Consider the following 16,952-nt stretch of genomic DNA (forward strand, 5'->3'; position numbering starts at 1 on the left):
TCAGCTTATAAAAGAGTTTTAAAGTAAAACAATGTAGGGACTGAGTAGTGTTGATTAAGGAAGTCAGGGAACACAGCCCTGGCAAAGTACTCATCACTGCGTACCTGAACTGTGAGGTAATGTTTGGCAAAAGTATGCAGGGATGGCAAGTGTTTGCCCGGAAGAGGTCAACCACTGGAATACCTACGGAAAAAGCTGTGGAAGCAGCCAAGACCCTAGTGAAGTGGGCATGCATGCCATCTGAAGGATCTTTCTTGGCCAAGAAGAAGCAGCTCTTGATACAAAGGCCAATTTGCATTTTGGCACTGCCTTGCCCTTTTTAGCCTGTGTAAAGCCAACAAAGAGCTGATCACTAACTCTGTCCTGTTGACTGTGATAATTTAACAGGACACACCATGTCTGACATCCTGTCAAAGTAACCACTTCTCTTTGGTGGTATGAGGAGAGAAAAAGAATGGAAGGGTATTTGGCTGCTCAATATGAGAGGCATTTACTATACTACTGTAGGTAGAAAGGATGCGCATGTATGAAGGACCAACTAATTCATGAAGAAAATCATGAAAGCTGATTGACATTAAGGGCCAAAGTTGTTGTTAACAGCGATACGGTATTTAGTCAGAAGTGGAACTGGGAAACTGTACATCGATTTGAATGAGGATGCCACTAAGAAAGCCATCACAAGATTCAAATTCCACTGGCACACAATTAATGGGGTTGAATGAAAAAAGTACATTTTCAGAAAACAAGCCGCTAGTGGCGATCTAAATAGAAGTAAAAACTTTACCACTCAAAGTCTGGTTTTTGCAACTCCTCATGGGGAGGTGAAAACAGGCATTCGCATTTTGATTAAAGGGTAAGGCCTGGACCGCCAGATGTCCTGGTGAAGCATGAGGGAAGAGAAAGTGTGCATCACCTGGAAAAGGCCTGTGGCTGCTAGCTATCTGTTGTCTATGAGTGGAAAAGGATTCCTCCCATGAAGCTATGGCAGGGTACAAATAAACCTTATTAAAAGGAAGCAATGGATCTGCTACTGGGAAAAGGGTTGCAAGGTGTTCCTCAAACCGTTAGAAGTCACCCCCATAGAGGGCTAGGTCAACTCCAAGGCTTCAACTGCTTTTCATACTACATTTCTGAAAGAGGAGAACTGTGAAACATCTATGCCAAGCATAGGTGATGTATTAGGGAAATAGATTATAAGCGTTATAATCATTGCCTGTGCTGCAAAATCCTACGGCAGAACAAATGCCTCAGAGTTGAAGTCAAACAACTCTCTGATCCGGGTAAATCCAAGCTGTATGGTGGTGTTCTACCTAGGGATCAACACTGAAACACATCTTGATGTTCATTCACTCAACTAACAATCTCAGTCTACTTTGAAGACTAAGGACAGTAGCATTGGTTACGTATTGTATGCCGAAGTAGGCTCCAGCAGAACGAGTTAACAGTGACATGCTAGGTTACAAGGGAGTATGGGCGCATAGTGTTGGAGACCCAGTGTTGCTTTGTCTACAGTGTCCTGGTCACAGTTGGGGAGCAGGCTAGATGGTGCAAGAACGGTCCTGAACAAAACCAGCATTGCCAATCAGAATGCCTCAACATGATTGGGATTTCTTGACTTAATTAGAAGCTGCAGTGTGATCTTTAACATAAGGATCTCTTCAGACTGAGAAAATCTGGTGTTGCTCAACGGCAGAGTCTCCAATTGGTCCCAGGAGCTTGACTGATTCTTCATGGCAGAGAAATATAACTTTCCTTCCAGTGGTGCTTTTGTATGGGGAGATCTTTTGGGAAGTGGCTTCCTGCCAGAAGGCCTTACCTACAGGTAAGGGAGAAACATTGTGGCATATCCCTGCAGGCCTCCACCAATAATCACTTGGCCTCCAACTCCCTGGTAAGTTTCAGGTGCAGAGGCACAGCAGTCACAGGTTGCAATATTGTGAAGTACCTGCATCAAGGTGTAAAACCTGAGATTTTCGGAAGATACACATTTTGCCACTGTCACTGGAGGAATGTTAACCCCAAGACACTAAGAAAGAGCTCTAGACAGTGAATGAGATGCAGCAAAACTACTAATGCCAACACAACTTCCCAAATATAGCCTATATCTCTCAAAATATGCCAGAGTGGAGTAAGAGTACAAAAACGACAGCTCATTTATAAACAACCTGTCCCCCTGAACATATTGCATACTTACCTCATGTGTCAGGCACTTCTCAATCAGTTGCAGGTAACATGTTATGTTCTCCTCATCTGGTCGAGACACCAAGAGTTGGGTACACACTGTAGTATAAAAGATAATTAAGTCAGTAGAAGTTCCTCATGATAGTGAGTGATACATGCAGTCTTAAAGCTCCATTCTTTTTCTAAAATATTGCAATGCCCTCCTGCTTCTAGCAGCACTTCACAACTAACAGGCTTTTAAAGAAGTAATTATAATGGACACATTATGTAAAATTAGATGGATATGCTGAAAGACCTTAAACTTGGTGAGATTTGGTCTCTGACTCCTCCCCCACATCATACTAGGGAGTCCCTTACAGAGGTGTATTGGAGTTTGAAATGTGAACAGGACACGAGGAAAGCAAACCATAATTCCCTTTCCAGTGCGTTTTTAGAGCAAAAAAAAAAAAAACACACATTGAATTTGAGCCTCTCTGATTTTATTCTTACCCCCACACCAGACAGTTATACGTGAAGTCCCACCATGTTATTTTGCCCCTTCTATCTTTTTGCTCCAAATGGAAAGCAAACACTGACAAAGGAATTGTGTGGCGATATGCCTGGGGCGGAGGAATCCTTGGCCCATTTTATTTTCTTCTGCCCCGGCTATAACTGACCCAGGAAAAGTTGGATCATTCCAATCCACAGCAGCTGGGATTGTAGACATCTCCTTCCAGTGCTAAGGTTGCTACGTACTGAAACAAGTGAGTCTGTTGTGCGCCCTGTATCCAAAAGTTGGTCTCTTAGAACAAAGGCGATGGTCTAGCACTTAGAGCTTTAAAAGGCATCATCGGGTTATTTTGGCCCACTGTTACTTCTCTCTCTAGTCGCTGTTTACATGTTATTTTATTATAGGAACTTGGTATATGTTTTAGCCCCAATTCAGGATTACCCTGAGCTACGGTTTTGGGCTCTTTTATGGTCGCTACATTTTTAACACATTCAAATACTCAACAGTTTTATTACAGTTTCATAAAATTGCATGTACTGCTCTTATTCGATGCACATATTCAGAAGATCATAACATGTATGACTTGTGATGTGCTGTACTGTTTTATGTGCTTTTATGGTTGTCAAAACCAAATAAAGCTTTGAGATTGTCTAGTGATAACGAAGATTTTTTGCACATCCTAAAACAAATGCAAGCTTGAAAAAAGCAAGTTTACCTGCATTCCCGAAATAAGTTTTCTTTGCCTTCACTGTTGTTACATCAATAGACTAGGAACAGGGGGGGAAGGCAGTGTGGTTCTTATTAAGCAAGGGAATTTGTGAGCTCAGTACACAAGTTACAATAGTCATTTTCATCTACTGCTACTTTCCTACCATTTGCTCCGGACCAACTGGAAAATCTTAACATCGACAAATCAAAATGAACAAGGGCAGCAATCAGCTATGTTAGATATAATATGAATCACAAAACCAACCAGACACAGCACTGGCACTAGATCCTACTGCCGAGAATGAAATGGGGCACAACCAAGGTGGCAGCTATCAAATTACAACCAGCCTAATCGTTTTGAGGAATGTTTGAATCTTATCAGGAACATTCTTTTCAGGAAACCCTGACAATCCTATTTTACTCACAGATGAAGCCCTAAAGTACCAGACAGACGTGGCTAAGTGACAACAAATCACCCACTCTGCATGAAACAATCCCTGCTGGGGGTAAGATACTCCACAAAGAATCAACCAACACAGAAGACCAGAGATGGACTAGCATTGTCCACAAACCAGGACACTCAAGGGCTTGAATTTAAAACATGTATCCAATACTCCCCATCAACAACCTTCACTTATGAATTTCTCTTTTCAGATTCAACGCACATTACAGCAAAACACTATTCTAACTGGCACAATGAAAATGTGCAACCGGTTTGAAAAATGTCAAACTGCGTACATGTTTTAAACATTCACGGATGACTAAAAAAGGATAAAGAAAAAAACATGGGTAATGTACTAGTCTACCACTGAAAAGTGAATATCCAAATTCTATTTTTGTAAAATAATTAGTCTCGTTTTTCTGGGCCATTAGTTGCCTCGTTCTGTATTGCTTCCGTGCTGTGCCCTGTTGTTGCCTGTACTTTGTCCGTTTCGTGCATACGTTTTCCACCTCTATATTTTCCCTCCACACACGCCGCCTTCCTGCCTGCACATACCTCCTACCATGACTACTTATGGAAGGCAAAAGCATCCCAAAGGCAAGCCACTATGTGCCCGTCCATGCCTGGACCGTGCCCGGCTCATGGAACCCTGGTCCTACTCTCCTCCACACATCTCCGTGCTCTTGACCCCGGAAAAAACAACTGCTGCCTCGCATCACCCCACCACACAGTGGGACCATTCAACTACACCCACTGCCAATACTCCTCTACCCCCCAAGACTGACCGCTATCATGGCCACTAATCCCTCGCCATACCTGCTGACCGAGACGGCCTCAGAGCAACTCGGGTGCATCCTGTTCAAACCCAGATTGTCTGCTAAAATGCAACCGAAGTCTGGGACACCATCGCCACCCTCGCCCCTGACGTACCCATCACAGAGAACTGGCTCACCAGTCTTGGCCCTGGCATCGCTGTGGCAGCACCACACCACCAAAAATAGGACTCTAAATACTGTGTTAACATTGCCAAAGGAATTTGCCCCACTGAGTCAACTGTCCAAAGTAAGATACCAGGAACGTTTACCTTTCTTATACCGTCTGTCACAAAAAACAGTTTTTGCAGTACCCCTTGCATTGATTATCCCAAACGGTAACACATTGAACTGGTAATGAACCCTTTTCATGTCAAACCTTCATGTTTTGGTTAGCTGGATGACTGGAATGAGGATGCATAGTTCAGCTTTATAGATTTGAAATAGTAATTTAAGGGATCAAATGAAGAAAATAGGTCAACCTAAATTTCTCTGTTTTAATGAACCTGCTCACAAAGCACATCTATTGGTGTTTATGTCGTCCTGGTTTGGGATCAGGAACTACACGGATTACACATCCAAGCCCCACTCCAGAGGAGGAGGTGGAACCTTCTCTACATAGTCTTTCAAATTAAATTCCTGAACTTCCTTTTGCCGAAAGTGGCTTGATTGTTGCTTTTAAGAAATCGTGCAATATCTGTGGCTTATCACATTTAACATCCACTAGTCTATGGTTAACGACTTCCATTATATACACAAGTCCTTAATTCTCCACATACTTTCATTATGGATTGCAGGGGGGGGGAGAGATAAAGAGGAAGTCAATTCAAAATGTATTTATTCGGATGCATTTTGCAACCATAAAAGGCAACAGTCACATGTCACATGCAATAAATACAATGATAAAATATATCACCCCGATATAAAACAATAAATATAAAGTGCTTGATCCACAGTGCTATGAGTTACAGTAGAAATTAAGATTTTGCATACATTAATAATCACCCAAGTCCGGGCAACATTTGCAGGTATTGGAGTGCTGGTCTAACTTGGCTAGAACCAAGGCCTTTCAGCAGTGGGGCCACACAAAGACATGGGAGCTTGATAAAATGCATGGTGTGTTCGGTTGTCACATCAACAAGGACCCAATAGGTTGGAATCGTAGCATCTCAGGTCGAGGCTAAGGCCAAATGCAATAAATTTAACCTGAAACCAGTCAGCAAACCTCTAGCCTCCTTATCTTTTACAATAGTTAAATATGGTTCAAGCTCCCGAGTTGTAGTTATGACATGTTGGCAGACTGAGGGCTTAAACAACTATGCCTCCTCCAGTTTTAAGGTCAACTATTCTCAAAGTGTATTTGATACACTGCAGGTTCCCTTTTACAATCCCCCTCTGGCCTAAAATAGATCTTCATTCTACCTATACTCACGAGTGTATCTTTCACATATTTTAGCCAATGGATTCTTAGGGCATGGCCCAATTGAATGCAATCTCTCATGATCAAACAATTTAAGGACAATTCCTCTCTTGCCCATATCCTGATCCAGGACATTATTGGGCACATCACTTTAAGAACACTCAAATGCTTGAACACCAACTCATTGTGTACGACATAGGATGACGTATTCTGAGGGACACAAAGCACCCACCTTAAGAATCTATTCTCCTCAATCTGAAGTTCCCTGGGAGGGAGATACCCTCCAAATATCACTCCCATACATGATTTTTGAAATACATTTGGCTTCATATATTTTCATTAAGGCTTTCAAAGGCCTACATCCCAGCCTTGCCGCAAAGCTAAAAGCAACACCTATGGTATTTCTGAACTCTATTTTCCTGGCCTCCATCAGTGATTTCCAGCTTAGGCGGTGGGAGATACCCCTCAAATATCACTCCCATACATGATTTTTGAAATACATTTGGCTTCATATATTTTCTGTTAAGACGGGACAGCCTTAGGGTGGTCACCCCTAACTTTTTGCCTGCCTCCCTCTGCTTTTTAGATACTGTTTTTGCTGGTATTAAGACTCTGTGCACTTTACCACTGTTAACCAGTGCTAAAGTGCATATGCGCTCTTCCTTGAAACATGGTAACATTGGGTCATACCCAATTGGAATATTTAATTTACTTATAAGTCCCTAGTAAAGTGCACTCACTATATGTACCCAGGGCCTGTAGATTAAATGCTACTAGGGGGCCTGCATCACCGATTGTGCCACCCACTTAAGTAGCTCCTTAACCATGTCTCAGGCCTGCCATTTCAAGGCCTGTGTGTGCAGTTTCACTGCCAATTCGACTTGGCATTTAAAAGTACTTGAAAAGCCTAAAACTCCCCTTTTTCCTCATATCAGTCACCCCTAAGGTATGCCCTAGGTAACCCATAAGACAGGGTGCTGTGTAGGCAAAAGGCAGGACATGTACCCGTGTAGTTTACATGGCCTGGTAGTGTAAAACTCCTAAATTCGTTTTTACACTGCTGTGAGGCCTGCTACTTTCATTGGATAGCATTTGGGCTACCCTCATATACTGTTTGAGTGGTAGATCCTGATCTGAAAGGAGCAGCCAAGTCATATTTAGTATGACCAGAATGGTGATACAAAATCCTGCTTAATGGTGAGGATGGACTTTATATTACTATTTCAGAAATGCTACTTTTAGTAAGTGAGCATTTCTCTACACTTAAATCCTACTGTGCCTTCCAACTGACGTCTGGCTGGGTTCAGTTGACAGCTCCCTTGTGCATTCACTCAGACACACCCTAAATACAGGATACTCAGCCTCATTTGCATACATCTGCATTTTTAATGGGTCTTCCTGGGCTGGGAGGGTAGAGGGCCTGACGTCTCAAAGGACAGTAGCCTGTACTCACACAAAGGACTGCCACACCCCCTACTGGGACCCCGGGAGACAGGATTGAACTGATAGGGGACCTTGTGCACTTCTAAGCCACTCTTTGAAGTCTCCCCCACTTCAAAGGCACATTTGGGTATTTAAACAGGGCCTCTGCCCCTACCAACTGAGACACTTCATGACAAGACACACTTGTCACAGACACTTCCTAGAGAAGAGGACCTGAACCAGAATCTACAACCTGCCAAGAAGAACTGCCTAGCTGCCCAAAGGACTCACCTGACTGCTTTCGGTGAAGGACTGCTCCCTTGCTGTTGCCCTGCTGCCTTGCTGCTCTCTGGCTGTGCTGACAAGTGCTCTCCAAGGGCTTGGATAGAACTTGCCTCCTGTTTCCTGAAGTCTCAGAACCAAAAAGATTTAATTGCTGCAAAAAGAAACAATTGTGTGGCAAAATCGATGCATAGCCTGTCAGGCCTGTCAGAAACGACACAGCCTGCATCGCAGTGAAAAATTCACTGCACACCGAACCAGAACGACGCAGCCCGACTTCGCAACAAGAAGATAGACGCAGCACCAGCATAGCGACAGGAAATTCAACGCGCGGCCCACTGGATCGACTCACAGCCAAGCCGGAACGACGCAGCCCGACTTCCAGAGAGGAATCAATGTAGTGCCTGCCGTGCGGTAGAAATTTCTACACAACACCCACCGGATCGACACAGCCCCTGTGACTTCGTCCTGTCAGCGCCGGAATTCAACACATCGTCACCGGGGCGTCTGAAAACCCTGCAACCCGACGAGGATCCAAGTCGAGCTCTGGAAATCAACACAAAGCCTTCCCTGCGTGAAAAATAAACGATGGACCGCCGTGTGTGGACCAAGAAATCGACGCACACCTCCCTGTTTTCCACACATCTCCTCCTCTGCGGTTCTTTGAGGAGATTTTGAACACAAACCAGGTACTTTGTGCTTGCAAGATACATTTATTGCTTTTAAGAGACTAAAGACAATTTAGATCATTTTTACAGTGATATTCCTAAATATACTTATTGCATTTTAATCGTTTTGACCTGCATCTTATCAGATAAATATTATGTATTTTTCTAAACACTGTTTGGTGTATTTTTGTGGTGCTGTACTGTATTATTGCATGATTTATTGCACAAATACTTTACACATTGCCTTCTAAGTTAAGCATGACTGCTCAGCGGCAAGCTACCAGAGGGGGGGCACAGGATAGTTTGGATTGTGTGCGACTTACCCTGACTAGACTGAGGGTCCTTGCATGGACAGGGGGTAACCTGACTGCCAACCAAAGATCCCATTTTAACATTTTCATTAAGGCTTTCAAAAGCCTACATCCCAGCCTTGCCGCAAAGCTAAAAATAGCCCCTATGGTCTTTCTGAACTCCATTTTCCTGGCCTCCAGTGGTTTCCAGCTTAGGAGTCAAACTGTACCCCCAAATATGGGAAACTCCCTACTTTAGACAGGGGGTATTGACCTAATGTAAAGGATTTGGACTTCAGTGGTTTAGCCCCCAGCACCATAATATAGGATTTAGACAAATTAACTGCAAGGTCCAAATCCTTCATAAGATGGTCAAAAGCATTAATTAACTTTTGAAGACCATTTGCGGGTCTTGCCATCAAAACCACATCATCCGCGTAAAGCAGCACAGGCAGGAAGCGGGAACCTATTAACAGGCAGTCAGCCTTGGTGTCCACAAGAGCCTTCTCCAGCTCATTCAGATATATGGTAAACAGAAACGGGGCAAAAATACAACCCTGTCTCTTACCACGCCTCTTTTTGAAGCTCTCCAAGCAAGCTAAGTCTGCTGAATACCTAACCAATGCCTCAGTATCTAGGTGGCGATACCTGAAAAAGTAAACAATATTTGGGTCAACTCCCATATTTAACAGAATTTGCCATAATGTATCCCTTTTAACTCCCTCAAACGTGGCCGTTAGATCCATAAAACCTGAACAGGACAGCTGTACATTTTCTTGAAATAATCCACCCAGTCCTCCGACGGCATATGATGGCATACTGGGGATGTTCTCCTGGGCAAAGCTGGGCTGATTAATAATGTTCCAGAACTTTGCACTCGCTTTGATGTTACTAGCATTTACCAAATCCTCCATGCACTTCTCCTTAAGTGCCCCCCCCTTCTCTTGAGCTCTTTTTTATATGAATGTTTACGCATGTTCACCACTTCCTGATCTCTGGGAGAGGATTTAAGTGCACTCTTTAGTTTTCGCAAGGCCCTCAAGCAACCTGGATCAAACCATTTCGGCGTATGTTTAGATGGCTTTCACAGTCTATAGAGAAAAGCGTTTTGTTCTTGGCTCAGATAGTTGTAAAAGCAGTTAAAAGCTCCTCATTGAGGAGGACGGCTCTAAGCAGGTTGCCCATTCTGCCTTGCAGCTTTGAAATAAAGAAGTTACAAAGGTATCAGGATCCACAAAGGACCATTTTAAACTCCTCCCTGGCTCTGAATCTGAGGGGCTATTTGCCAACGGGCAACATTCCTTACTGCTTGTCTAGGACCCCTTAAGCTCATTAACAGGGGGTTAAGATTGCTAAGAGGGTGGCAAATAGCGTATTACCCTTCATTATTAAAGTTAACAGACAAAAATATGATCAATAATCGAGGCACAGCCCTTTCCTTGATACGTTGGAACTGGTATGCCATTATCTGGCACAGCAATCATACTCTACGTATGTGCAAGATTAAGACCACTTAACAGCAAAGAATACATTGCCTTCTCTGGAATGTTCCAAAAGAGGCTCCAAATTCAAAACATTTACCTGAGTTGCTGGAAGGTGGGAACTGCAAATTGTATACCTGTCCACCAGCGTTCAACTGTAGATACTATCTCTTACCCACCCATTTATCCTAATAGAAAACAAAAATCATCATGCCCCTACTAGCACAGCCAATAGCTGACTGGATAGCAGGCTTGAAATACGTTTTATATCCCTTTAGATGGAACACACTCTTCCACTCCCAAGTTTCTTGAAGACTGATCAGATGGAAACCTTTCACAAAACTAAGCCAATCTGCATCCTTAAATTTGGTGGAAAGCCCTGCTATATTCGAACTGAGTATGCTTATATCATCACCATTACCTAGAGGTATAACAGCCACCATCTGAGTAGGTATAACCTTAAAGAACAGGGGACTCCACACCAATTTGAGATTCTGCTACAATAGGCTTGTGTCAGTCGCAAGCATCCAGCTGGGGCAGGGGAGCAAATCTATTCGGTCATGTCACTTGAGGACAAGTAAGACCTTATATGAGATTTCGCCTGGGGCCCTATAAGTCATTTACCAAAAATCGGTCTATAAACAAACAAAAAAACCTGAAGGCAAAACCTGAAAGATCCTCTACTAAAATCCACCACAGCAAGTACACATTTGGGCCCTAATAAAGTTGACGACAATAGTCTCCCTTCAGGGTCTTCTGTCACTTACCAAGCCAGTTAACTCTCCTTACCATATCAATACAATCAGAGGTAGCTCCACCAAAGTTCAAATGAAAGCCTAGCCACTGCACCCCTTTATTCTTCAGCTCCCTTTAAGTTTGAGGAAATAATACCTAAGGGAGGGACATTACCCAAAACCACCACATAAGGAGTTGCATTTGGGGAAGGGGAATCAATTGTAGCCCTTACCCAGAGCACTATTACTGTTACAGCCCCCCAGTCTCATCTCCTGGAATCCCACTCAAAGTTTGAGTCCAGTTGGCCCTGGATTAGTTAATACAATTGGGCTGCAGCCTTCCCTTCTGGCAGGGATGGTCTTATCTGTCTGAGAAGTTGTTGGTGGTTTTGGACAAACTGTGCAAGAGCCCTGATAGTTGCCCACAGTTCCCACGCAAGACAACTTGCTGAATGTTTTTACACCGGGCCACAAGCGGCTCTACTAGCCCTTTTATCAAGTCTGAAATAAAAGGAATCCAGGCAGGATTGGAACTTGCTTTCAATCAAATCCTCTAACAGGTTATTCCCTATTTCAACATTTGATCTAGGAGACGAGGCTCCTTCCTTCCCAGGATACCATCACTCTTTTCTTCTGTTTCCGTGCTGGAGACGGAGTGTCTTTCTAGCCCTGAGATGCCTTGGATGGGAGCTTCGGCTGGGACAAGGGACACACAATGAACCTGAGCTGCTACCTTTATGGAGCTCCTAGCTAACCCACCTGTTTAAGACCGGGGGTCATCAGTGACTGTGGATAATGCTGTATCCCTTTCACACTGCCAGTTCGTCCTCTATGTAAGTGATTTTTTTCCAACCCCCCCACAGCTGCAGATAGATAAGATGAAATGGTTGGTTTCACTGGGAGAAGTTTAGTAATGTCAAGGTCTAGCCACCGATGGTTCTACCTGTTGTCTTGCGTTTCCCCATCAGCATGCTGGACTACAAACAGTGAAGCGCTAATAAGTCTTCGCTGAACTAAGCCAAGTGTCCGTAACCATATAAAAAACAGAAGACCCTCACTAATCAGGTTGTAATTACAGTCAAGTCTTAAGTCCTCTTCTCCCAAAGTGTTACCAACCTCGTTCTGATTAGGTCTCCTACTCTCACCGGTACCACAGTCAAGTCCCTGAGGGTTAACACTGCATAAACCGCTGGCAAGGACCTATAGAAGAAAAAACTAAAGCCAAGGGGGTGGCCTGGCCCAGCCTCGGTCATGCGCAGATAGGCACAGACAGGCCTTCTCTTTTGCCCAGTCTTTCCCCGGGCTCATCTGCACAGACGGTCACTTTACCAGCTTAAGTGTGCCTCCTGGCACGGTCAAGCCCACGTTGTCGGCTCCAGCCACAAAGAATGTTGGGGGTTGTAGTTCGGTGCCTTCCGGCTACAGAATCAGTCTCCCTTAACATACGTTGCTGCATTTGCCTTTTTTCGTTCTAGATCTTTGATCCACTACAAGGCCAAACTATTGATCCCTTGAGTAGGATGTTTCAATCATGTTTGACTGATCAAGATTTTAACACAGATAGGTGCACACATGCTTGTCTATTCAATTTTGATGCAGCACACACCGCAACTAAGCAATAAATCTGATCAAATGATTTCAAGCATGTATTAGCTATTGTTTTTCCTTCCTCTATAGGGGATATGCCAGTTCTAACGCTCTTTAGTTAAGTGCTCTAAAGGTTTTTTCATTTCCTCCCCCTGATAAAGTGCATATCTGCTAGGAGTGCATTTGAAATAGATCTAAGCCATGGTGTGAATGCAGCACTCTATTTAATACACTACCTTCAAACACTTACACTCTTCGAACAGGGACAGGCTATGAGAAGGCAGTTTTTTTTCCTTCATCGCTGTGGTTGCTATGAAGAAAATGGTTTATACATAAAAATATACTGTAGCACTCCAGGCACAGATTTATATTTCTTTCAATCGTCTGCCAATGGCCTGGTAGTAGTTTGTTTAGAAGTAAAAACAAAAAAAAAAAAAAAAAAAAAAACTTAAATATCCTGTTAGAGGATTTAATGTTCCTAGTAAGAAATTTCCACCTTTCTGAGCTTTCCACCTTCACTCCACAACCAATCACTGCCCTATTTACAACACCATGATGAACTTTAATGTCTTTCTCTATCAAAAATGCTTTTATATTCATTACTGTATTTTCATGTTTTCTCTCTTGAAAGACAGAACATGCAAACTGAGTGTTGCTGATGTCCCAATGTTTAAGACTTTTCTGTAAATTTCCATAGGAGCTTCCTCAATGCTCCCAAACACACCAACAAACAAAAACAAAGATCACATATTGGAGTGTTGGATTTATGGGTAATGTCAAAGTAAATCACACTCATTCTACCTCAGAGGACACTCAGTTTAAAAAAAAAAAAAAGTTTAAGTTGGATTCACTTCAATCACTTGACAGTGTAATACAAATCACGTAAATCTAGACGTTCATGCTGTAAAAGCCCCCTCCGCCCCACTTTGTGTTGGGGCTACCTAACCCTTTTAATAGGAGTGGTTGATAATCAAACCATCAGAACTAGCCAATAAGCATAATCAAAGTCAACAGGATTCGCCTTTGTTTTTTCTAACTGGATTCTAAATTATTAGAAAAATATTATGTTTGTTTTAAATTTAATAAACTTAATAGTTTATGTTGTGATGTATGTTGATTTAATAAACAACTCAACGTTTTATTAAATTTAAAACAAAAATTAGTATAACATTTTTCCAATATTTGTCATCCACTTAGAAAGAAATAAAGGCGAGACCTATTGGTATGGCGACGTGTCAAAGAAGAAAGACAGCAGTGAAGAAAGAAGACATTAATGCTGCCTTTACCTTTAAATCCCACTATTTCTTGTTAAGATTGCTATTATTTTGTTTGTTACTACTTTTATTAATGGTATCATACGCTGCAGATGCTAGTACGCTCTATGTTGCAGTTCAGCACCATGAGATGTCATATTAGACTTTAATGCATACTCTTTCATCCGTAACTGTCGCCATCTGTTAAACGTCTCCTGGAACTGCACTCTATCAATAGCAAAACTTTGCTTGTAAGAAGGGCTAAATAAAAAAAGATTTACACAATATTTACTCTAAAAAAACAAAAAAAACAAGCAGTGACACCACAGTGTTAGCAGCAAAGTGCGAGAAAAATCAAGTAGTTTAAGGGGGTGGGCCAGCGATTGTACCAACCCGTTCAAGCACAAATTAAACAATGAAGTGCTAAAAGAGAATTTCTCAATCTGGCTCACCGGCACCTAGTAATGTGTAACTCAAGACAGAGTAGAATTATGGCAGGGTTCCTGCAGCAATGACATGCAGGGTGTTTTAAGAAACCATATAATTTCCACAAATACAAACAAATTACATATCCTCATTGATGCAACATGTGATGTTTACAGAGCCGTGCTTGGGTTTAAAAGGAACATGCATGCACACACTCTCTCCCTACCCTCCCTTCTAGGGTTCTGGAAAAGGGGGTTCAACGTCCTCTGCAAACATGGACGTGCTATATGTGCAGGCAGTGATGATTGAAAAGTTAACTGTTCCTAGGGTGATTCAAAATGAGTAACATTGCCAGTAGGCTGTCCAGTTAGCAATATCCCTGCATTAATGGTTACTGTCCGTTATGTCCAGAGCCACTGGAATTATGTGGCAGAAGAGGGACAAATTATGCAGCAAAGCGGACCAGTTGTTTGTGGCCTATAGGGACCACAGAAAGTGATTTCCTGTTTCTAAACAGACAATAGCAAAATGGATTGCTTCTGCCATACAATTTTGTCATCGACAAGCAGGAAAACAGTTGACTACTAGAGTCAAAGCCCACTCCACCAAAGCTATCTCCACCTCCACAGCTCTTTTCACAGGTGTGCCCATTCAACAGATATGCCGAGCAGCAACTTGGTCTATCAGGCACACTTTTACTAAACACTGCTGCCTTGATGCTGCAAAAGAAGGGACACAGCAGTAGAACAAGCCGTTCTATGGAATCTGGTTCGATAAGGTGAACCACTATTCTTACGACCCTCCACTATTTCATTTGCATGGTATGTTTATACTACGATGTTTACTGCATATTATTCTGATTCACGCATGTGAATCTATGAAAGATCCAATACTGGAGAAGAAGGAAAATGTTTGTTACCAGTAGACATCTGTTCGTGGCATATAGTGCTGTAGATTCACATGATGTGCATAAGCTCGCCATCTAGTGTTGGGTTCGGAGTAGTTTGTTCAAAGAAAGATGGAGTCGCGGGTTCGAGTGACTCCTCTCGGTGATACTGCGCATGGACATTGAGTCCTTTGTTAGACTGTTTGTCCACAGGGGGGAGAGTGAAGTAGTGAAGAGTATACAGGATAGAAAAGATGTCCAAGCAAAGTATATATATATATATATATATATATATATATATATATATATATATATATAAATAAATATGGAAGCGAGGCAAACGAAACGATTATTAGTAGCTACAAAACTATTTGAGAATGGCTCTTCAATTTCGACATTAGGATCTAATTCGGCACATAACTCATCTTTAAAACATTTATTCTTTCAACTAGAAAAACACTATAAGAAGGAAATTAGCAAAAGCTGGGAAATTTTATCATTAGAGAAGTATATTGAAGTTAAAAGAATTCCGAGAGGTTTACGTATATTCACAATACCAACATACTCAGGAGTAAGCTCAGAACTATTCAAAGAATGGGAGGAGAACAATACACAATGCTCTTTAAACATGATGAGAATTTTAATTAAATATGTTACATTGGATTTGGAAGAGATTTATAAACAAATTAAGGATATGGAAGATAAAATCAATAAATGTGAAGAAAAAGATGAACAATCAACATTCAGGACCAATATGGAATCTAGACTAGAAAAGTAGGATACTGAAATACAGGAACGCAAGAAAAATAAATTTGTACGAGATGAAAGAGATTACAAATATGGCAGAATTCTAACATTTGCAAGGAGATTTGAAAATCTTAAATTTGATTTACAAAGTAAGAATTTGAAGTCTGTTCAGAGCAATGAAGATACTCCCAGTGAATCGGATATTAGTGAAGGGGAAAGTTCCTCAGAACATATGGATAATCCCAGTGGTAATACTTTTTTAGAGGAAATACAAGTATTGTATCTAGATCAATGACTAACGAGAGGCAGAGGAACAAATCGATACCGAGGAGGTGGAAGAAAAACAGATCAAATAGGAAAAAGAGGAGGAAGATCAGAAGATCCAAAAGGAAGTGGAAAGAGACAATACCCCCTCAGGAGCCAAAAGAACAAACAGAAAAGCCAGATCTAGTAATAAACCTTTCAAAATATGAACTGACATCATCTGAACGTCAATTACTTAACAAAGGTTTATCATTCTGCCCGGAAAAACACTTTAATTATGTAAATACTCGTATTGACATTTACAAATTTATCCGCAAGTTAAAACTGATCAAGTATCACTCCATGAATTCAAAGAAGATTGAAACAACACAAGAGGAAACATTAATTGATACTCCACATCAATGGAACTTGTGTATTAATCAAATTGGGGATTTGAAAACGTTATTTGATTTAAATTTTGATTTACCAGATGAAACATAAACAGAATCAGAAGTTTTGCGAGAATTGGAAATAGATACCAATAAGCATCAGTTTAGTAACTTTAAAGAAAAATCTAAATTTTGTCCGATGCTATCACCTGGAAATAAGATTGATATATTTTTTGAATTAGTAATGGAAGACTTGGGGAAGTTACAAAATGTCAGACACCATGGTCATCGGGAAAATCTTTCAAAAAATGAACGATTGGCCTTAAAATCACTAACCAACAATGTTAATATTATAATCAAACCCGCAGATAAGGGTGGAAACATTGTGATTCTGGATATACAAAATTACATGGCAGGAGCATACAGGCAATTAAATGATCAATCTAATTATAGAAAATTTAATCATAATCCCATTAATCAAATGATTCATC

General features: G+C 41.6%; 1 protein-coding gene across 4 annotated transcripts in view; it reads right to left on the reverse strand.

The window, feature by feature from the left end:
• The window catches only part of SAMD4B (sterile alpha motif domain containing 4B), an 870,829-nt gene that overhangs the window by 540,031 nt on the left and 313,846 nt on the right, over nt 1–16,952 (reverse strand). For all 4 annotated transcript variants that reach the window (XM_069206928.1, XM_069206927.1, XM_069206926.1 and 1 more), the window contains exon 8: nt 2,195–2,280. In XM_069206928.1, the coding sequence (XP_069063029.1) occupies nt 2,195–2,280 (86 nt within the window). The remainder of the gene's footprint in view (nt 1–2,194; nt 2,281–16,952) is intronic.

This window comes from Pleurodeles waltl, chromosome 9 (assembly GCF_031143425.1).
Source record: "Pleurodeles waltl isolate 20211129_DDA chromosome 9, aPleWal1.hap1.20221129, whole genome shotgun sequence".
NCBI classification, from domain to species: Eukaryota; Metazoa; Chordata; class Amphibia; order Caudata; family Salamandridae; genus Pleurodeles; species Pleurodeles waltl.